The sequence below is a fragment of the Prionailurus bengalensis genome, chromosome A1 (assembly GCF_016509475.1).
Source record: "Prionailurus bengalensis isolate Pbe53 chromosome A1, Fcat_Pben_1.1_paternal_pri, whole genome shotgun sequence".
In the NCBI taxonomy this organism is placed as follows: domain Eukaryota; kingdom Metazoa; phylum Chordata; class Mammalia; order Carnivora; family Felidae; genus Prionailurus; species Prionailurus bengalensis.
In genome coordinates, this window is record NC_057343.1 from 821,433 (window position 1) to 845,599 (window position 24,167).

The window sequence follows — 24,167 nt, forward strand, 5'->3', positions numbered from 1 at the left end:
CTTTCAAATGTTCTTGAATCAATGTTACAGAATTTCACAACCTTGGCCAAAAACAGCTTGGTATTAACATCAAAGGATCAAGCTTTTTCCACTCTTAATTAAGCTTTGAAGCAAAATACAGTGCTAGAAATTACCTAAGAATTGTATGAATAAAAATACAAGTGACCGGAAAAGTGTATTTAGGTGCTATAGATATCATTTAAAAATTATAGTTAATGTTAAAACTCCCTACATTGTACTTAATTAATAAAATAATCCCACTCCCTGCCAACTCATGTACATGGAAAATGTGATGAGAACAGTCTTTGACTATTATTTTATAATCTCCAAATTATGTTTTTAAAGATTTGCCAAAAACAAAAGCCTACGAATACCACAATTTTAGAAAATTCCATCCATACTGCTGTGTCTAAAAATAGAACGTGAAATAGTACACAAGAACATTTTCACTGTTACAAAGGAATGCATCTCAGTTTTGCTTTATACCTAACTGCTTCTGTGCAAGATTTTAAATTAACCAAATTTATTTCTTTCCAAAGTATGCCTTCCAGCATAAACATATACCATGCAAAAATGAATTAATATTTACATACTATTCATTTCAAAATAGCACATTATTCTTCATGAAAATGCTAAAAGTATGATACAGTAACACACTGAAATGTTATATGAGAAATAACTACGTTATGATCAACGGCTGATGCATACGATTTGTGGTTTAAGGTGGATATAAAATTCCGTAAATGTTTTAAATTAGACGTGGCTAGCATACAAAATTTTAAATATAGCAAGGACTTTGTTTTAGAATAACAATTATAATGTGATTAAATCAGTTTTTCCCTAGTACTGAAAATCAAACTTCAGGGATCTAATCCGATTCCGATGACCTTATTTAGCCACATTCTCAATTTCCTGTTTTCCTTTTCGTTGTTTTTTTTCCCCCCAATCACCACTTGAACTGTTTCCCTTGGAAACAAACACAACTAGCCTGTCAGACACGTTTACTGGAGAGACTTACCCAACTATGGGAAGATATTTACAACACTGCAGAGTTAATCCACCTTTAGTACGTCCATAAAACAACATTCTCAAGAAATGCCTAATTTCTTCTAAATCACACCAAATCTTCATGGAACATCCAACCTACCATGATTGTAAGGAAATTTAAAGGGTAAGATCTAGACACTGACACCAAATAACAGCAGATTAGATTAAAAATAGACATTATTTTATAAGCAAAAGAGATTTGCCTCCAAACAGTGTTTTTTTTTCCAAGATTCAAAAGATTTATTTGAAAAAATCAGCACAGGACAAAGATATCCTTAATATTCCTTCTCAGAATATTTGAATATTTAGAATCTATATGAAATGTAGACAGCAACTCTGATTTCACAGAAAGAACATCAATGGTTTATACAAATGTAAACTCCCATCCCCACCCCTCCCCGATATACTATTCTATCTACCCCTTGTTGACATTAGCTTTCACTAAGCTTCTATCTTCAGTGCTACTTGCACAACCTAAAAAGCAGAAAATCATTTTCATTTTTAAATGGCTGGAATTAATTAAAGCAACCAAAGTACTACTGTTACAGCAAAGTTTAGTAAAACTATGAGAGAATACTAATAACATTTGTAAATTATCCAAAATGATTTCTTTATTGAGATTAAGTAACTACATAGACTTCACAGTTCTATGGCATATTTATATTTAGCTAAAGTCACAAACACATTTTAACATTCACAATGATGAGCATCATCATCACCATTCTAATCTACAAAGCTTATGTATGAATAAAGAAAAATACAAAAACCTCAAGTTTTACAAAAGAAAAACTTTAAAGTCTACATACATTAACAATAAAACCATTTCTTCCAGGTAACAGGTAAAAGTATAAAGGCATACCACGGAGGTTTTTTTTTTCTCTAAGTAGCCAGGAATGAAAGAACGTTTAATATCTACGACGCTTATTAGGGCCTTCAAAGTTGCCCCCTTGGCTTCCTCTACCAAAACCACCAGGACCACCACTAACAGGACCTACACCACTCATTGGTGCTTGAGGGGTTTCAGAACCTGTTCTACTCCCCATAGGTGATCCCATCTGAGATGGCGGTCCTTGCGGAAATCTATCATTATGCTAGAATACCACATAATAAACATGAAGTCCATTTGGAACACGCCAAATATTAAGTGACAAGAAAAATTGGCAAAATCCCAAGTGGTGGTGTCATGAAGTTCAGCAGAAAGTCCAGGAGAATCAGGATCACACATAGAAGGAAGAAAGGAGCAATTTAATTAGTTACTACGTCAAAAAAAAAAAAAAAAAAAAATTAAATAAAGCATCTGAAGAGTTACATATTGCTAATGCTATGCCCCAATTTCATGAAAAAAGAATTGATTTTAAGAAGGGAATGCCATTTTAAACCTAATCAGTATTACAATATTGTTCTGATCTTTTTAATAAAAAAATAAGTTTATACTGCATACAACTGTGCTGTGCAAAAAAAATACTTTTTTTGAAAATCAAAGAAATAAAACTGGGGAGCAGCATCACACTGAAAAGGTATAAACATCCTAAAAATTTCAACAGCAGTGCTTTTAACATAGAAAGTACTAGTCCAATCACATACAGAATTATTATTTCAATATTAAAACTTTTGATGTGTTTTTCTGGAAAGACTATCAATGGGAAAATATGGTTTTCTTAAAAACTGACAATTTATTAACATGTACTACTAACAGCACAATTAAATATCTGAATTCTTTGCTTTGGAAAACTTTACAAGAATAACCACATATGTTAATCTCAAAGATTGAACAGAACTCCCTACATGCAGTAGTAAAATGTCACTGTGAAAAAAATCAAGGGTGATATTTAAATAACAGTTACAATTTCAGAGGGAAGGGTGGAAAAACGGGCCAGTTAATACTACTTTAAGTTACTACTGATGATTATAAGCCACACAAAAACTTAACCGAAGCAAAGTTTTTACTAGCTTTCAGACATTTTGCTGTAAAATAAAGCCTCCAGAGAAGGAAACAAATATACTAATTATGCGCCATCTGATCATAGTAGATATTATGGCACTGCTTTTCTCTCTCTCTATACACTCATTAAAATAAAAAACTGTTACCATGTCCAATTTTTCCAAAATGTTTAAAGATCTGCATTTAAAGTAAATAAATTTAAAAATGATGAAACACTGTATCCATCAATCCTAAGACACACATTCATTTTTAATATCTCTGAAATCAGTATGGATTTACAGTCAATGGCATTTCTGAATTTAACTGGCAGTGCTTTTTCTTTCTTAGCAGCAATGGCGCCTTAACACATGTTGTGGTAGTTCCAAAATAAAACTGCCTTTCGAAGTATACAATCAGTACCAATTTTCCTTGAAATGCTATTTAGAACAACCATTAACAAAAACCAAATGAAACAATATTTTGCCAATAGAAAACCTCATTTAAATAGTGACAGACTTTAAAGGAAATGAGAAGTTATTAGTCTTGCTACTGACACTCAAAATAAGAACTATTATTGAAAAATTTTGCTTTTATAATTACTTAACCCACACAAAGATATCTTCACACTCTCAAACCAACACATAAAACTGTATACTTTAAATTTTATAACAAATATAATTAGTAATCCTGTAAGATTGCAAAATGTAATTTAAAATATATTTTACAACCTTAAAGTACCTTATTTTACAGTTAAATTCTCTGAAATTAATCATAAGCAATCTTGTTATTAAAAAATATTTACAGAAAACTGTGTTTTCACACATACTGGAGTTTTATTCCCCACCAAAGGTAAGGAGTCTACACACAGGAAAAAGAACACAATCTTAAAATCTTGACCTTTACACTGAATACTGGTAAGAAATGGATACAAACTAAAAGCAATATAAAAATAACTATAATTAAAATGTATATTGGCCATATACTTAAGTACAAAAGCATACCATGATTGGTAATCCTAATTCTTGTGATACTTAAAAATTGCCTTTCACATAAGTCAACATATAACTGCGCAAAATTACTTTTTCTTCAGTGGATATTGATCTTTACCGCCAAAATAAATGATGCCAAATTATGTTAAGTGTGAAGTTACCTTTGGGGCAGAAAAGTATATATTACTGAATATAATCAAAATAATGTTTATGATACATTACCACTGCTCCATTATCTGGCATCATTGGAGTTCCCATATTTGCAGCTCCTTCTGGTCCCATGGCAGGACCAGGACCCATTGGTGGGCCAGGTATAGTTCCTCTGTTGTTCATATTCATACCCATCATTGGAGGAGGACCTTGGTTACCAGCAGGTGCTGGGCTAAATGCATCTACGCAAAACAATCTATACTTAGAGCTGTCCTATCTTAGTTTAGTAAACATTAAAAATTTAACAATACTTATGCAAACTATATAGCAAGACTATTACCAAAATCATTTTCCTTCTTCGAGAATGGATGCTCAATTATCTACTCTGTAACAGTGCATTACCTACACTATAGAATTTTCATCCCCAAATCAAATGTACACAAAACAAGTGAAACAACTATTAATTATTTCAGGATATCTGCGACTGTCAAAGCTTGAAAGATTTTTTTAAAAAATGAGTGTTACTTGCTATAGTCTGCTTTTTAACCAACTACTCCCTTACAATGGTGACTATACTCTACCAGTTTAAATTAACAGCAAAGGATTAGCACTTTGGAAACTACGAATAAATATATAAAGTTCACTAAAACTAACCTCTTGACTTTTATGTAAGTTACTGAATATATCCCAAAACTATAGGAGGTACTGTTTTTTTAACTTTATGTAGAAATAGGCAATCTAAACAAAAACAAAAAACAAAAAAAAGGCTCATCATGACAAAGCTTATTTTTAAAAAGCAACTGTAACCAAATATAAACAGCTATTTGAATTTTTTTGACATGCTAAAATTCTGGAAATGGGGACAACTAGATACACTTCAAATTTTTTCATCAAAAAGATATCCACCTGGCCTCATGTTAATTGCAATAGTGGCTGAGCTGTAACACTATATTTATAATGGCTTCAAATACAACATTTTTAGGTATCTACTTTGAATTTTGTTATTTTTAAAGTACTCATACGTTTTTTCATCAAAAATTCGTAACAAAGACTGACTCTAACTTAAGAGTTTTCTTCTAGTATTTCGTTTGATAGGTCAATTTTATGACACTCAGAATTCAATTCTCAAAAACACAATGTAAGCAGAGTTGACATTTTCATTCAAACCCACAACTCTACACAGTATCTTAATGCAGCTGAATTCTACAGATGACTGAGCCTAGGGAGCAGCTGTGAGAAAAAATTCTTACTCCCTACCAGTCCCTGGCAATATATGCTACTGACTCTTTCTCAACTCAATCCCCAGGAACCCAGCCACTGCATAGGGAAGATTATTTCCTTAATCCCAAAATGTTCCTGATGATAAATCTACACTACCTATCCAAGAATATTTCTATTCCCTCAGCAGAGCAATAAATAAAAATTTTTACGAGAATCCCACATCTTGGGCCACCTGGGTGGCTCAGTCAGTTAAGCGTCCACTTCAGCTCAGGTCATGATCTCACAGTCTGAGTTTGAGCCCCGCGTCGGGCTCTGTGCTGACAGCTCAGAGCCTGGAGCCTCCTTCGGATTCTGTGTCCCCCTCTCTCTCTGCCCCTCTCCCCCCTCCCCCACTCTCTGTCTCTGAAAAATGAATAAACCTTAAAAAATTTTTAATAAAATAAAATTTAATTTAAAAAAATATTTCCACAACATCTCTCACATGGAAATGAGGAAGAATGGAGACATTATCTGTAAGGAATCTTAACTTTCCCTAAAAGAACACATCAAGGGTTAGGTTTACTTCTCTTTTTAATAAAATGTTAACTGTTATAAGATTCAAATATAGCTATACAACTATGGGTACAATAAAAAAATCAAAATAACATTTTCAACTATCAATAATTAGAGTATTATTTCTAGTAATTAAGCTTTCTATCACGCAGCTATATTAAACTAAATTTAAAGATCTAAGAAATGTTAGAATTATCTGGTCCCCTGAAAAGCAGTTTTATAATCTGTGATTTCCTTGGTAGATAAACTGGTGATACACCAGAAAGTCTATTTCCACATTCCATCAACGTAACTTGATAGGACATGACAATTTACTGATTTGACAGTGACATTCAACTGAATGATAATGACTCATAAGTAAACCATTACGATAAAGTCTCAGATTGAATAAAATGTAAAAAGGAAGAAATTAAATGGACTAGATTTTAGGAGAGTTGAGAAAGTGATCAATTGTAATATGGTTCTCTGGTAAAATAAAATGCCCTAAAAATTTTTAATTCTCTTAAATTCTTAATAAGGAATCTAAAAGTATATTCTCATTATTCTTCTGATAAAGTTGCTAATCAAGCAGTCAGAATGTTTTCAAGGCCTCTGCACATCAGAAATAATTCATTTGTTTCTGATGTTCACAGCAATCTAATAATTATAATGGTATTTCAAGGTACCTACAATCCATAACCTCACACTTACAACTCTTAAAAGCACCTGGATTGTATTACACACCTTCTATGGTTTACTTTGAAAAAGACTTAAAATTGAACTTCTTGTACATTACTATATATTCAACTGTGCCTCTAGAATTTATGTACTAGAACGAAGCCTGAAGAACTTCTGTATTCTTTGTTCACTAATTATTTCATGTTTCCATCGCAACTAACATCACAATTAAGATCTTTATGAATAAGGGCCATGTTTCATGCTTCCTTTGTATACCAGAAATGCTAAGTAACTTTTTACTGGCAGGTAAGAAAAGTGACCAAGTAAACAGCAATAAACAATTTTAGATGATCTGACTACAAGCAGCAAAGAAACAGGCATGAGAAGTAGGGGGAAAAGGTTGATCACAGAAAAAGCTAATTCCAGATATTAGATGCTTTAAGGTTTTTTTACTCTCTACACCACATATTCTAAGTACAATCAGGATTTTCTCAGTGGGTGTATATATTATGCATATTAGAATGCTACAGTAATTAATCTTCACATTATGTTATGTAAAGACTTAAATTTCATGACAGCTTCTATGGGACAATATGAAATGAATATATAAAAAGTTTATCTAACTTTTAAGTGTATAACATTTCAAACTTAAAAAGACCTACAAAAACATCCCACACTTATTTCCCCTTCACCTTGTTCACTTGATACAGTATCCCTCACTAGTAGAGATGTTAATGTAGGCACTTTCATAAAACCTTTACATCAACCCTAAAGTTATGCATTAGCCTAGATGTGTAAGACACATCTCATTTCCTTGACATGTCACAGATGCCTCCAAACAATGTACTTCTGTGCACAATACGTTAGGTTATGGCAAAATAAGTTAAACATTCAGTAAAATGAATAAAAAATAACTCCAAAGTTACACAAAAGGTTACCTTACCAATAGAAATTTATAAAATACTCTCAAAAAGTTTAAAGACACTACAAAGTCAGGAACTATCAATTTCTAAGGTAAAAAAGCCAATTTGAAAGCATGAAGTTTGATTTTTTAAAAATGCAACAACATAGCTGCATTACACCATGCAATGACTGAACAAGTTTCAGGTTGTATCAAAACCCGGTTACAGGTTTCTTTCATTAAATCTATTAAAATATAATATACCCTTAGCCGTCAAGTAAACAAAATGAAAATGGTGTTTTTAGGCACACTGTTTTTAATGTACTTCTATTTTTTTCAACTTACTAAATATATGAGATTTCACTGTTACAAATGTTGGTTCCAAATTTTAGACTGTTACTGATATGTAGATACCACAAACAGCATGTACAGTTCCCCAAAGAATTACAAGTTACAGAAGACTTTTGCTTCAGATCCCTACCTCCCATGTTTATTGCTCCACGGGGACCCATATCACCCATTCTCATTTCCTGTTCTCTCTGTAAGTAAGCATAGTTGTCACAGTCAACCTATCGATCTTATGACTTTACATTTCCCATCTAAAATCAGAAAGAAAAGAATAAATTGGGACATCACTTTCCATTAAAAAAAAATTAAAATTTTCCAACATCACTTACTTAATAAACCTGAAAAGAACTTCCGTCTCCCAGGTTCGATATGCCACAGTGCTTAGAGCATTCAGTTTATACTGCTAGATTATACTGTCAGATTACATAAAATCTACCACAGATGTTTTTAATGTTCTTAGTTCAATAGATCAATGGCTAGATTCCAAAAAAGAAAAATCTAGCATTAATAACCACCAGGACCCACTATTTCACTGAACTCTTAAAACAGAAATGACCGTTAATCCTTTTATATGCAAATGTTTTCAAACATCCAACACAAACAGCTGTGGGCACTAAGCTTAAAATAAAGTTATAGACAATTTTCATTTTAGAAATACTGTAATACACACTTGAGTTTTTATTCAAATATCCAAGCATCGTTTTACCCAAGATATGACCTATACAGGCCATAAAAGTCTCCCAGCACACAATTATTAAAAATTCAACATAGCACTGCTTCCTTTATTTGGAAATCTAAATAAAAGTGTTATTACACAGTGGCCAAATTCTGAAACAAAATGCTAAGGTTAATAGTGATACAAAGGTCATGCAAATTACAAAATGTTTTAAATTTCAGTAAAATTCAACTGCTTCTAAAAAACTTCATTTACTACCAGTAGTTACATAGAAGTAACTTCAATGAAATCTCTAGGTGAAATTACTCAACATACTGTGATGGAAATTTGCACTATTATTTAATGATCTTTTCAATTATCAAATCAGTGTTAAATGTAGCAATCATAAAACACATTCTGAGACAACTATAGCAATGTCTAAATCTTTAAAAAGCACCCTTTTTCTACTTTTAAAAGCAATTTTATTAAAATGTGCTTAAAATTCCACTTAGTAATACAAAATACCAGTGAAAGCACCTATAAAAGCTAGAAATAAAGAAAAGCTTACGGTAGACAAATGCCATTAAGCAGCAAATCAACTGCCCAGATGTAACCTAATAGATATGTCTCAAGACGTAACTTTGAATGAAACTGTTACAAGGAAAACATCACACAGCATCATAAAGAAATGTTTTATCAAGTTATTTAGAAAATGGAAATCCCAAATTTTTCTTTACACTGTTTTTTTTTAAACTTTACAAAAAACAAATTTGTCTCTTCTCATAAAACTTTTGGCTAGTGACGGACACTACTGACTAGCAAAAGAGCTAGACTATTTTGTAGAATGGATTTCTGATGAAATCATATGGAAAATACTATTTTATGATCACATATAATACTATCATCAATAAATCAAACCAAGTGGTCATTTCCTCATCACTAAAACCTGATAAAATGTGGACTGCTTCAGCATATCCAAACTATTCCAGGTATTAGTTATAGCAGATTCCTGTTACTGAAAAGCTGGTCCATTTCAGCACCACAGTAAAATACATGGATTTTTTTTTTTTTGATCATGACATTTTTGGGGAATAAGGGATTAGTAATTTGTATTTTTACTTTTGGATTTGCCTTAACTATTAAAGATGAGAAATGTAGCATCTAGCCACTAACATGGTAATTATGACAGTCTTACTGTTTGAGACTTCAATTTTCAAATCTCCCTTATAAATTCTGACATGCTAACTGGTGCCTGTGATTCACTGGTGGGGGCAAGGAGGGAGACAACTTTTTTACTATCTCCTTACAATTTCAGCTTTACCTATCACTTTCCAAAGTAACGTTTAGCTTTACTATTCACAAAGTACTTTTAAAAAATTGTTCTTATTCTATTCCATTTCCTTCATTAGCAGAATTCTGGAGAGACTATAGGTTTTCAAAAAAGCTTTTATTAATTAAGTATTCTCCACACCCAGTGTGGGGCTCAAACTCATTACCTCAAGATCAAGAGTCACATGCTCTACTGAGTTACCCAGGTGCCCCTAGATTTATGATTTTAAGTCAATTATTCAACAGTGGCCATAACATTCCCTTTCTGATGCTCTATTAGAAACTGATTCCAGTTCTATAATATCTTTCTTTAAATGAGATAACCAGAATGTCTTATGATAATCCATGCTAATGTAGCCTATCACTATGCTAAAACACCAATATATATATTATAGCATTTTCCACTAAACATACATATATTCCATACTTAGTATTGTTGACATTTCCTTAAAGAAAAGTACCAAGTACTATTTTACACAGCTTCACATGTAAGACTAAGAAAATGAGATGGTATAATTAGATGGCAGATTATTTTTTAGCTATTTTAGAAAGAGCACAAGAACTTTTCAGCTTCCTATAAGGTCATGTCTTAAGGTTACTGTTATTTTCTAAAAATTCACTGCTACTTATTTCTAGTAAAATGCAAGTCACATTATATTTAAGGGTAGGTTAAACAATGAAAATTAAGACAATACTTCTCATTATAACTTGATTTATCAAATATCAGTGAGAAACACTTGAAAGTCACCGTAACTATGTACCCATCCAAAAAGCAATACACAAGACCTTCACTTCCATGAATTCTAATATTTGAAGTTAGAACTGGCGCATAATATGAACCAAATTTTGAAAGACTGCACTGTAACAAGATAATAAAGCTATGATAAAAATTTGGTTTAATTAATTCAATTACTCTTCATAGCAACCCTGTAAGATAGGTCTACTGTTATCTGATTTTAAAGATCATAAAACTAAGGCACAGCACTGTCAAATAACTTACTCAAGTTTGAACTGACCTATGAAATTCTGCCAAAATAGAGTTCATAAAGTTTTCACCTTCACAAAGCACCTTCATTTTTTTTTTCAAGGATTCCAACAAAGACTAAAAAAGGGAAGGTTCTTAATTTATTCTATGTTCATAAGAAGTTGTGCCTTTCTGGGGCACCTGGGTGGCTCAGTTGGTTGAGCATCTGTTTAGCTCAGGTCATGATCTCGTGGTTCATGAGTTCGAGCCCTACATACAGCTCTGTGCTAACAGCTCAGAGCCTGGAGCCTGCTTTGGATTCTGTGTCACCCTCTCTCTCTGCCCCTCCCCCACTCATACTCAGTCTGTCTCTCTCTCTCTCTCTCTCTCTCTCAAAAATAAACATTAAAATTTTAAAAAGACATTATTTTTTTTTAAATTGTATGTATGTATTCCTGAGCCTGTCACTGAACTATGCTTATATTCACAGGTGACCAAAAAAGTAAGCTAAATATGACTAATTTCCAGAACCACATATCAAAGCAGCATTCCATTAAAACAGTGGATTCTCAAAGTGTGGTTGATGTGAGTACTGAGTCCGCAAGACTTTTTCAGGAAGCACACAAATTCAAAACTTTTCATGTCTTACTAAACACTAGAACATACATGCTAACTTGAATATAAATTAAAAAATTAAAATATATAATAAAAAATAATTAAAAAAATAAGCACTAGAACATGGATATAAGACTATGATCTAGTTGGGCTTTTCAGTCTATCAACTATTGTGTGGATGATGCAAAAGCAATGACAGGCAAAAATGTTGAGATTTTAGCACAAATCAAGGCACTTCCATTCAATTTTTACTAGTAACTATCATTGTATTATTCTTCACACACAAACTGCAGTTTTAAATTTTCAACTATGAGTACCTAGATGAAGCAGTTAAAATGAGTATTAAACCACCACATGCCTTTTTAATAATCTATGTAACAAGATACATATATAAAGCATTTCTGCTTGCATTCTGAAATAGGGTGGTTCTTCAAGAAAAACCATTCTTATGACTGGGTTGCAAACTGAACAAGATGTCATCTGACAAACTATGGTTACTGACTTGTATACAGGTATTTCTTGCTTTTTGAAAGTGTGCATGCATTACACCACTTAGCTTTTATGAGACACCTACATTTGTAGTGTTTTTGCTAACCAAAAAGCACCCAAAGATTTTCACTTTTATGGAAAAAAGGCAAAAAGTAAAAATAAAGTTCAGTGTGTTTTGCAGCAAGCAATTTCAGAGGCAGCACAAACCTAGAGCAGCAAGACTGGCACGGCCAAGCTCTTTCTTTCCCTGGGAACTAGACTCAACATCTCAACACCAAGCTGCCTGTATCTGTGAACATCTGTGCTCTAACTTGACTTATTCTGTGCATCAGCTACCAAGATGTGTCCTAAGGTTTCAGAGAAGCCTAAGGGGTTATTTTTTGGGCCTGGAAACCCTCAAAACATTTTTCATATAAATATTAATGGTAACTGCTTCTTCATTTTATGCCATTTTGGCTTACAAAAGGTATCACAGGAATGCTATACTTTTGGACAGTGTTTGGTACACATTTTCTGATAAGATCAGTGGTTGATATTTTAAAAATGTGACTTGTTTTTTATTTTGTATAATAAAATACATTAAAATATGGAAGATTTGCATAACTCAATAGGTCAATATTTTTATAATGTTTGGTATATGACATTACAAAATCATGTATTGATAAAAGATCCATTCAAAGTTTAAGGCAGCCCAACGGATTGTAATACAATGAAAACTGTCAAGTTTCAATGTAATATTAAACAAAAATATCCACAATTATCTGTAAATGTTAAAATATACTCATCTCTATTTACTAATTTATCTAAGTGAAGCCAGATTTTCTTTATGCACTTCAACCAGAAGAGCATTTTGCAACAGATGGAATGCAAAAGCAAATATGGGAATCCAGCCATTTCCTATAAAGCCAAACATTGAATAAATTTATAAAAGAGTAAAACAATACCACTCTTCCCACTACATTAAAGTGGAACTTCAAAAAGATCTGCAAAAATATAATATAAGGCGACTGTTCCCACTACAACCCATTTTCTTTCAAGTTTCTCTCTTAATTTCTAATATGGTAAACACTGACATAACCTAAACAAAAGCTCTTAGGGGTCTTCAATAATTTTTAATAGTGTAGAAAGATATCAAAACCGAAGAGATTAAGAACCACTGCTTCTAAGTTCCGGTCAGTATTTGCTCATGAAAATTTAAGCAGCAGAAAATCTGCACCAATGTAAACTAAACATTATTTTATGTAAAATAGGATCTTTTCCTTTAATACTTAACACTCAGGATACCAACCTGTGCATTTAAAGATCTCGTAGTTTACTTTTTTTAGACAACCAAATTTAAAGAATTCACACAATACAAAAATAAGGCTAAAATAAATTATACTATATGCCTAAGGTTTAGAAAAGTGAGCTACAGAAATGACAACATAGTATCAACTGACACAACACTTTGCAATGAGTTGATAGAATATATTCATCTAACACTCATTAATCTAAATCCTTGTTAGAATGACAAGGATCATTATTCTTTAATCTGTAAACATCTTTCATGTACACTTCTGAAGAAATTTCTAGGGATTGACAAGGGATCACCATGTACCATTTAGGTTCAATATCTTAATAGAGAAAATGCTAAAATTCTTGATGTAAAAATACTGGTACAAAACATTTAAATCTACTAAATGATATATAATTTTAGAGAAGATTCTAAGTTTTGGGAAATAACAAGATTCGGCCTTTTTATCATTAAACATTCCTAAATATAAATTACATTTAGCACTCAGAAATCTATCTTTTCCTTCACTGGAGAAGTTTACACAAAAGAATAATAAGATTATTAGATATCTAGTTAAACTTTTAAGGAGAAATAAACAAACTATTAGTATCTGAAATTTTCACTATATAACAAACACATCTGGAAAAAAACTGGAATAAAAATCAATTACGTGAAATATTAAGAAATAGGTATAAAGAAAAATTACAAAAATAACCACTATGTATCTTTGCCAAGAAATTATTCACTCCTTTAAAAAGTGTTACAATACTGTTAAAATAAAAATAATTTTAAACTAAAAAGGGAAGTAAGACATGTTTCCACTGATACAAATAATAGCATGCAAACTTTCCAACATAACCAACAGAGAATGCTTGGAAGACTTAAAATTTCTACTTCAAGGAATTAAAAACAAGAATTTCCCAAACATACTACTTACTCACTACTAGAAAGAGAAGGGCGGATGTTTTTAAGTAACATGAGACAGTCTTTCAATAAATACAATTTATGGTGATTTTTTTACCCTCAATTTGAATACATGCATTCCATGATATCTGCACCCCTGAATACTGGAGAAATGTTCTTCAGTTATGTGGCTGTTAAAATGATATTTTTACACCATATATCATTAGGGAATTGCAAATTAAGACAACAGTGAGATACCACATCAATCAGAATGGCCAAAATCCTAAACACTGACAACACAAAGCATGACAAGGATGTAGAGAAATAGGAATTCTCATGTATTGCTGATAGGGATTATAAATGGCATGTTTACTTTTCTAGAAGACAATTTAACAGTTTCTTACAAAACTAAACATACATACATACAATCCAGCAACCACACACCTTGATATTTACACAAAGATGAAAACTTATGACCGCACAAAAACCTGCACATGGATGTTAATAGCAACTAAATTTAGTCATAATCGCAAAAAACTTGGAAGCAACCAACATGTCCTTATTAGGTGAATGGATCAACAAACTGCGGTAGCTCCAGACAATGAAACATTACTTGGCACTGAAAATAAACAAGCTATTAAGCCATGAAAAGACACAGAGTAACCTAAAATGCCATTACCAAAAAACCAATATGAAAAGTCTATATATTACAATTCCAACTATATGACATTCTGAAAAAGTCAAAACTATAAAGACAGTAACAAAATCAGTGCTTGCCCAAGATAAGGAAGGAGGGAGGGATGAACAGGCAGAGGACAGAGGATTTTTAGGGCAGTGAAACTATCCTGTATAGTGTTAACAATGGGTACATGTCATATTTGCCAAAGGCCACAGACTGTGCAACACCAAGAGTGAACCCTATGGTCTTTGGGTGATGAGGATGTGTCAATCTGATAGTGAAGGAGTCGGTAAGTTAGGGGAAGGAAGTATATGGGAAATCTATCTTCGGCTCAATTCTGCTATGAATTTAAAACTGCTCTAAAAAATAGTCTCTCCTAAAAAAAATAAAAACTAAAATAAAATAAAATTAAATTAAATTAAAATACAATACAATAAAATACAATTCATTAATTAATTAATAAAAAATAGTCTCTTAGAGGCACCTGGGTGACTTAGTCAGCTAAGCATCGACTCTTGATTTCAGCTCAGGTCATGATTTCACGATTCAAAGGATGGAGCCCTGCATCAGGCTCTGTACTGAAGCGCAGAGCCTGCTTGGGATTCTCTCTTTCCCTCTGCCTCTCTCCCCAACTCGTTCTCTCTAAATAAATATTTAAAAACTAATAAAATAAAAACTATTAAAAAAATTTAATGTTTCTTTTTGAATAATCAATTCCATATATAAATTGATACTACAAATTTTAGTCATGAAATAAAACTTTGTTACTTGTTAAATTTCAAATCAGAAATAAAATGAAACAACAAATACAAAAAGGGGGGCTTACTCTTAGCTCACTGCATTTGTTGACCTCAAAACATACCTCTGAATCTAAATTCATTCAATGTATTTTTAAAGCCTGGTTCAGGAATCTTAAAAGATTATTCTGGTGCCACCTGTCAAATTCAAAACTTAATTGCTGCTTTTTAATAAATAGAGTGATTTTCTAACTGAAGATTAATTAAATCTAATTACAAATAATCCACCATATATCAAAAGACAGAAGAGAATAAACTCACATTTAAACAAATTTATATTCAGCTGAGAATAGTTTTAATCACATATCCAAGGGATACTTTCAAAATTATCATTATCATCATCTTTTTTCACTTGTCATAGCAAACTCCAAAGACCAGGCTTTTAAAGACTGAAACTGATTAGGAATATCTATTCTTCAAATTTAGTTATTTTATCCTAAACTCTTAAAGAAATCATCCATGATGGTATCAGCTACAACACAAACACAGTATTTTTAGTACTACCCTATTAAAGCTCACATAATACTGGTAATTGGTTTGCAACTCTTCACTCATAACCTCCTAACCAGTACATTTCCTTATCAAAGTCAAAACAACTAACATGACTGGCCAGACCAAGGTATGAAAGATGAAACAAAAGAACAAATATAAACTGTACAAGAAGCAATTCCAAACTGGTCCCATCAACAGAAAAAAGCAGTGGAAGGTGCAAACAAAGCACAAGTGTTCCAATGTATAAAGAATTAAGTATATATTTAATGGGGAATCTTTGTGTGATGCTAGGTATTAAATTATCTTAGTAGTTAGTACACCATAAGCTATGAAATTTTAACAAATTACATAGTTTTCTTAAGTAGACAACTCAAAACAACAGGTTCAATTATAGTAATTTTAAAAATATTTAAGTGGTAACTAAATAAAATTCGGGTATTTAAAACACAAATTTATAAGAAAAACTACTATTATAAGCATATCAATTGTTTAAAAGCAAAATTTAGGAAAACCAGTAACAGGACAAATGAAGAAGTTACCTTCTGAGAAACATGGTAAATTTACAACCAGAAAACAGGTTTTGAAACGTGGTGTACAATATAGTGCAGGATATCATAAGACAAAGTACAGGCAAACTTACCCATATACTTTTCAATTACTTGATATTTTAAATAGAAATAAATGCATTTCATCAGCAGAGAATGCTCACAAACCCAAGTTTCCTGCCACTAACAGTTAGATAATAACTATCCATAGACATTCACATTTATTTAGTCTAAATTGTTATAAAACTCTGATATTTCAGGTGACACGACAGAACTTCATGTCCTTAATATAAAGTAAAGAAGATACTAGATTGAGACTGACCTAAAAAAAAAAAAAACTTTTTTTAATCACCTTGTAGAACTTAAAGGGGGGTTTCTAAGTATTCCATTAAGAAGTCACAAAGCAGAAATAACAAGCTAAATTTTTATGTCTTCATAGAATCTTTTTAATTCAAATTATTTAATATGTAAAAATTCTTACTAGTTTTATTATACATATTTGACATCTCAAAAGTGTTTACTTTAGTTAAACACCTCTATTTACCAATCTTGACTTTCCTCTTCTCCAACCCCTCAAAAAAAGGTAAACATTAAGCTAAAAGTCTTACCATTCTGAACCAAGTACGATTCAAAGAACTTACCATTTCAAAGGAAAAGACATGAGGTATACCTACAACACAGTGGAATAATAAACCAATCATATCAGTTTAAAAGAAAAAAAAAAAAAAACACTCAGGGGCGCCTAGGTGGCTCAGTTGGTTGAGCATCTGACTTTGGCTCAGGTCATGATCTCACAATTCGTGGGTTCAAGCGCTCCACCGAACACGCTGCTATCAATGCAGAGCCCACTTTGGAACCTCTGTCCCCGTCCCCCACGCTGCCCTTTCCCCGCTCCTGCTCACTCTCTCAATAATAAATTTTTAAAAAACATTAAAAAAAATACACCCAAATAAGTTCCACAACAGTGCTGAGGCTACTCAATGCACTCGACACTCCCTTTGCAATCTCTTTCTATACTCTCAAAACTTATTTTTAAAGTTTATTTAAGAGAGAGCACACACACGTACACACAGGGGAGGAGCAGAGAGAGGAGAGAGGAACAGAATCCAAAGCAGACTCCATGATGTCAGTATGGAGCCAGACGCGGGGCTTGAATCCATGAACCATGAGCTCATAACCTGAACCAAAATCAAGAGTTAAGACACTTAACCGACTGAGCCACCCAGGTGCCCCTAGACTCTCAAAACTTTTTAGCTTATCTCTGTACACTCTATGCAGATACTCTGCACCTACAATACTCTAATCAAAGAGACGGGGCGCCTGGGTGGCTCAGTCAGTTGCCCAACTTCGGCTCAGGTCATGATCTCACAGTTCTTGAGTTCAAGCCCCGCATAGGGCTATGTGCTGACAGCTCAGAGTCTGGAGCCTGTTTCAGATTGTGTGTCTCCCTCTCTGTCTCCGTCCCCTCCCCCGCTCATGCTCGCTCGCTCTCTCTCAAAAATAAATAAAACATTAAATTTTTTTTAACAAAATAAATAAGATACTCAAAGACCTAATCCTCAACTTGATTCACTTCTGTATCCTCTATGGTACTCAGCACTTTGAACACAGTAAAAACAGTGACCAAATTTTCTTACTAAATGGAAACCTCTAAAATCCTTCTGTAAGTCTAACACTCTGATGGGATATCCAAGTGAGATCAATGAATAGTTAGGTGTACTGAAAACCAAACATCAAAAATTGTTATTTGACTGTTTTTGAAAAACTTACTCTTCATTATGGGATTCCAGTATGAAGTCTACAAAAATACATCAATAGTCTTAACACCAATCGTTTCAAAACTACAGATGTTTAACATGAGACATTAGTATTCAATAAATACCAAAGTATAGTGGCCCGTAAACAACACTGAAAACCATGTGACTAAGCTGCACTGGTATCTGAAAAATAAGACACCAAACTATTTAATTCTCTGTTTACATCTAAGTAACCACAATATGACAAATGCAACACTCTCAAACTCAAAAAACTCAATGAAAGATCCATTAGTGGACAACAAAGTCAGAAAATAATTAGAATGCAATGTGGTAAGTACTAAAAAAGAATCATTATTAAAAATGATACAGCTGAGGTGAGTAGTAACAGAAGGTTATGCATGCACTGAGTGTATGCAGACATTCTCCAGGAGAAGAAAAGAGATAAAGAAATTTTTCTGGATTATAAGCCTCTCTGAAACTCTAATGGAAGGTTAAGACAAAAAAAAGACACTAGTCATCTAATATGACATAAAAATAATTAAGTACAGGGGCGCCTGGGTGGCGCAGTCGGTTAAGCGTCCGACTTCAGCCAGGTCACGATCTTCCGGTCCGTGAGTTCGAGCCCCACGTCAGGCTCTGGGCTGATGGCTCAGAGCCTGGAGCCTGTTTTGGATTCTGTGTCTCCCTCTCTCTCTGCCCCTCCCCTGTTCATGCTCTGTCTCTCTCTGTCCCAAAAATAAATAAACGTTGAAAAAAAAAAAATAAGTACAATAAAGTATTCTCTGGTAAAGTTGGTATAGAGTTTAAGAGAGGCTCAGTATGCATTTCCCTTTGGAGTCATTTGGAAGACTTTTAAATATGAATGATAAAACATAAGAAGAAAAAACCATTAATTGTAATCATAATGTATGATTAAGATAACCATACATCCTGGTTTGCAAGAGACTGCCCATTTTATGCCTGCTGTAAAAAAAAGTAACTTTAAATAGTACCTATATTCAGTTGTCCTAGTTTGGTTGAAAATTCTTGAGGTTTTCCCCTACAAATGATTAGATAATACTAAAACTATTAAAAAATCCTTTTGAGAAGTGATCAAAGATTTCAACAGCTGGTTAAAAGTGATACATTTCTTCAACCCAAATACCCCCAATCATCAAAATTCTAACGATCACTTCCAAAGTATATATGAACATAACAAACATAAACATACATTAATTTTTGTATTCACTGGACTACAAAAGTATAAGTCTAGTTCCAATTACGCTCCATCCCAAATATTCAGAAAAGTTCTTGTCTCACTGTAAGAAACACATTAAATTATTTTAGTAAATAAATGAAAACATTAACAATAAAAAAACTGGTCACAACTAGAACATTATATGGGAGATCACTGCAATGTAAATGCTATAATTTTGATCATCATCATCATCATGCCCAAACCACTGTAACTGAGCTGCTATTATAACAGCAATAGGTACTAACCTGCCCCCCCAGGTCACACCTAAATCTGACACCAAGCTCTACAGCAAATAATTCTTCCATTATTTCCACAGAACAATGAAGATGCTATAAAAATCCCTTGTAAAATATGTCCTTTTTCTGAATGCTTCAGGTATTTAGACTTCTAAAAAATAATCTTCTTCTGCAATAAAATCAAATCATTTATTAGAGCTAAATAATTTATAGGAAGAAAAGTAATAACCACGTGGAAACCACAAAATGGCAACTTCTCTCAAAATTTTACAGATCATTTCAGAAAATGTTATTTGTACCTACTTATTAGTAATTAATGATTATCATCAGTTCTCTGTGCCAACATCTATTAATGAAATTTTATTACTAGCTGGAGTTTCTGTTTTGAGTTTTGTACATGACACATCAGAGAAAGCTGGGTTGTAAGTAAATCAGTTAAGAGAAACAATGCCCACTCAAGAAGGAGGAAAAAAGACTAACATAAAGAAGTGGCTGATTAAATAGGTCAAATTTGGCAATGCTGATCAAGAGAAGGTAACATTTGAAAGAACAATGCTTTATGTCTCTACTAAGAAAACATTTGAAAACTCTAAGATATCAGCTGTGGGGCAATGTTGCCTTATCAAACAGTTCCTCTAATAACTTTTGCTCTGATTTATAACCGTAACTACCAAAAAACCTTCAGGTCACTAATTTGGACTCTTCAGGGACTTTGATTCTAGGATAAGAGGTGCTCTGTTCAATGAGACTTCCAAAAACACTGGAAAAAAGCATATTAATTAATAAATTTACTTTTAATTCACAAACTCTTTGAGTTTGGTTAACATGAGTCACTTTTTACAGATTCCTCCCAACTCCCAACAATCTGGACCTAGACCAAGCAAACTTTTTTGGTAAAGAGCCAGAATAATATATATTTCAGGCTTTGCAGGCCAGAGAGGCTTGATATAGTCTCATACGCTTGGGCAAAGCAGCTATCTTTGGGCGAAGCAGCTATAAGCAAAACATAAACACAACAGGCAGTGTTCAGATTTGACCAGGCTTACCCTAGTCTGTCAACCCCCAGTCTAGATGAAATACTTAAAAAACAAAAAGTTTAAAAAGTTAATGTATGATTTGAGACAATACCTGTAGGTATTGTCCACATATAGGCTGAAAGCTCAACTTTCACACCAAAGTTGTCACACCAAAATCCCACAGAACACTATTCACATAGAATGTTGTGCTACTTACATTGTTAAGTGTATGAATCCTATTCCCCAAGTTGATTGACTCTGAGCCCTCCCTTCAACTCCCCAGGTCCCATAAAAAATTGAACTACTATTCTTATTTCAATATTTCGACTATGTCTCATTTCAACATATGGCTAATAGTCTATTTTTGCTAATGAAAATAAGCAAGCTGAAGAGCTTCTTAAGATGCAGATCCCATGGCTCCAACCCAGACCCACTGTATCAAAAATATGTAGTGGATTGGAAAGCAGGCATTTTTCTTTAAGTTCCACAGATGTGCTGCAAAGGTTGAAAACTAGTGAATTTAGCCAAAACTGTGATCAACGGAGAATGCATCAGATTCTACTAGAATCACAAAATGATTCAATTTGTAGGTTGAAGACCTAAGACAAAAACCTACATTTTTAAAAAAGATCCCTGAGTGTTTATTATGCACTATTTGAGAAACACTACCATGGAAGAGTCATTATACCCTTAGCCTCTGGCTACATCTCTTTAATGCTTTTGGCCTACTAACATACTAGGTAGCTACAATGGAACGATTCTAACAAAAGACACGTAACTGGATCAAATTACTGCCTTAGCATGTAATGTACATTTATTTTCAGGTTTATTATGTACATATGTTTAAATATCCAAGGCTATTCCCACCTACTCAAACAAAAATAAAAATTCTTCAAAATTCTTCAATATTCTTCATGTATGTATTTCAAAAATCTGAAGGGCTATTCTTTTATTCACTAAAAAACAAATATTAATATTTACCACACCAAAAAGAAACTTCTAATAAAAAAAAAATACTTCTAACGTCTTAAAACACTGCCCCAATTTACCTAAACAAGGTAGTTTATAACTACTTGATACAACTACAGTAGCATGTACATGTTTTTATAATATCATTTTCTCAAGAAAGCCAAGTTTACTCTAAGAAACTTCATTAAAAAATATTCTAATTAAAACCTCCACTTTACTCCAAGGCAAACTGAATCCACAGAAAAAGACTGGTACACTGTAGTATTTAAATGGTTAAACTCCTAAGTCTAGGGGCACCTGGGTGGCTCAGGAAGCTAAGCATCTGACTTAAGCTCAGGCCATGATCTCAAGGTTCTTGAGTTCCAGCCCCACAGGAGGCTCCCCGCTGTCAGCAAAGAGCCTACTTTGGATCCTCTGTCTCCCTCTCTCTCTGCCCCGCCCCCCACTCACACTTTCTCTCTCTCTCAAAAATAAACATTTTAAAATAAAAAATAAAAATAAATAAAAACTAAACTACTTAATCTATACTAAGTGGAGTAACCTCAAAAGCTATTAAATTGTGTAAGTAGAAAATCTCAACCTAGTAAGTACTATCTAGAAAATGGTTCAAATACACTCAACTATAATTAAGATAAGCCTAAGTGTACTTAGGGCACAGCACAAAAATATATACATTGTTATGGTAGCCAAAAATATATTATGCTATAGAAATGAAAAGTAACATGTTTATGATTACCAGAGCTATTATCAAAGAGCTTGACTTCTAAGAAATAAGGTATGAAATTAAAATGGCAACCACTAGTTGATGAAGTTCTGACATATCTCTGAAACCCTTAAAAATATGTTCGTATGTCATAAAATTAAGATGAAGTTGAGGCTAACAAAGAAAAACATGACCAGACATGACTGTTTTCCCTGTTTTATTACTTAAAAAAAAATTATTATTCAAGGAACAAAATATGAATATCAGCTTTTATTTCATACTTTAAAACCCATACTATTATTTGTGTTGGAATATATCTAATAGGAATATTAGAAAGAAATGAGTGGTGGCATCTTAAACCAAGTAAATCTACTTTATACTTCACTCTTACTACCTGGGCAAGCTGAACACTTACCATTTGATTCCTCCCTTTAAACTGAACAGTGAAAAAAGAGAAAGCACATAAGAGGGCCTAATTTCAAAGCTTTTAAAAACAAAAACAAACATTAATTTAAAAATTTTTCCCAAAGACAGTTTTCAAAGTAAATGAAGAATAACTGATACAATTCAACGTTTTCTCTATTAACAAAGAATAGTCAAGACCAATAAAGAGCTTTTGTTAACATTTCTTTAGTGTTTCATTAGCTTATATTAACAAGCATTATGAAGCTAGGAACCAAATAAAACTGATACCAAAATGATGAAAAACTTGTCTATCTATAATTTCTAGTCTCAAAAAAAATCTAAAAATCCGACAGAGACTATATTTTCCCCTAAATATTTAATTCCATTGTTACATACTATTTTAAATACAGTTTCTCTTCAGAAAATTAAGAATCTAGTAATGCTGTGCTCTAACAAGAATATTAATTAAAAACAGAAACAAAAAAACAAACAAAAAAACCCAACACCAACTCTCCAGCCCAGGGTTTAGCAAACATTTTCTGTACAGGGTGAAAGAGTAAATATCTTAGGTTTTGTGAGTCACAAATACTTTCTAACATTCTTTTATTTTTCTTATCCACCAACTCTTTAAAATGTAAACACCATTCTTAGCTCGGTGGCAGAGTGGTATGAAACTAGGCAGTGGTCCCAGGCTATAGTTTGCTGACTTCTACTCTAGCCAAATTAATCTCATGATGCTTCAAATATGCAATAAATACTTTAAGTAACTACTTGAAAGCAAAGATATCTTAATGTTAAAATAGATCATCATCTACATTTTCTAAGAGCATAATCTTGTGAAACAATAATCTATTTTTGAAATGCCAAAAAATCCATCATGAGTATTTTAAATATGTTTCTTCTCAAAGTTCACTGGATATTTGTAAAATTTTACCATTAAAATGAATTTTAAACATAACAAATGTTTTCAAATTAAAGAATCTACATATTCCAATTTTAAATTGTAGCAAGATTTCCAAATAATTTTTTAATAGAGAAAATTAAAATCTGCCCTTCATTAATTATACCTATATTAAATGCCACTGAACATATATTAAAAAGTGGTATGTATTTTAAAAATTGTAAAATAATTTCAAAGAAGAGTCTGCAATCAAGTTTATGATATAGCCAACTTAAACAGCAGAATGCATTTTACTTTTTTCCTAAGACACCTAAATGATTTATGTATATGACGTTATTACAAATAGCTACAAGTGTGTTCCAAGAATTTAAAGTTTATGCCAGAAGAATAGTAAGAAAGATAATTCCGCCATCTTT

At 32.6% G+C, this 24,167-nt stretch overlaps 1 protein-coding gene across 2 annotated transcripts in view; it reads right to left on the reverse strand.

Annotated features, from left to right (window-relative positions):
- Positions 1–24,167, reverse strand: part of PSPC1 (paraspeckle component 1) — a 109,849-nt gene that overhangs the window by 35,028 nt on the left and 50,654 nt on the right. Inside the window, exons 7-9 of one of the 2 annotated variants that reach the window (XM_043574593.1) lie at positions 7,920–7,977; positions 4,180–4,349; positions 1,263–2,138 (exon numbers count right to left, since the gene is read on the reverse strand). In XM_043574593.1, coding sequence (XP_043430528.1) covers positions 1,953–2,138; positions 4,180–4,349; positions 7,920–7,977 — 414 coding nt within the window. In that variant the 3' untranslated portion in view covers positions 1,263–1,952. Of the gene's footprint in view, positions 1–1,262; positions 2,139–4,179; positions 4,350–7,919; positions 7,978–24,167 lie in introns of those variants that run through there. The other variant, XR_006296561.1, reaches the window with a different exon arrangement.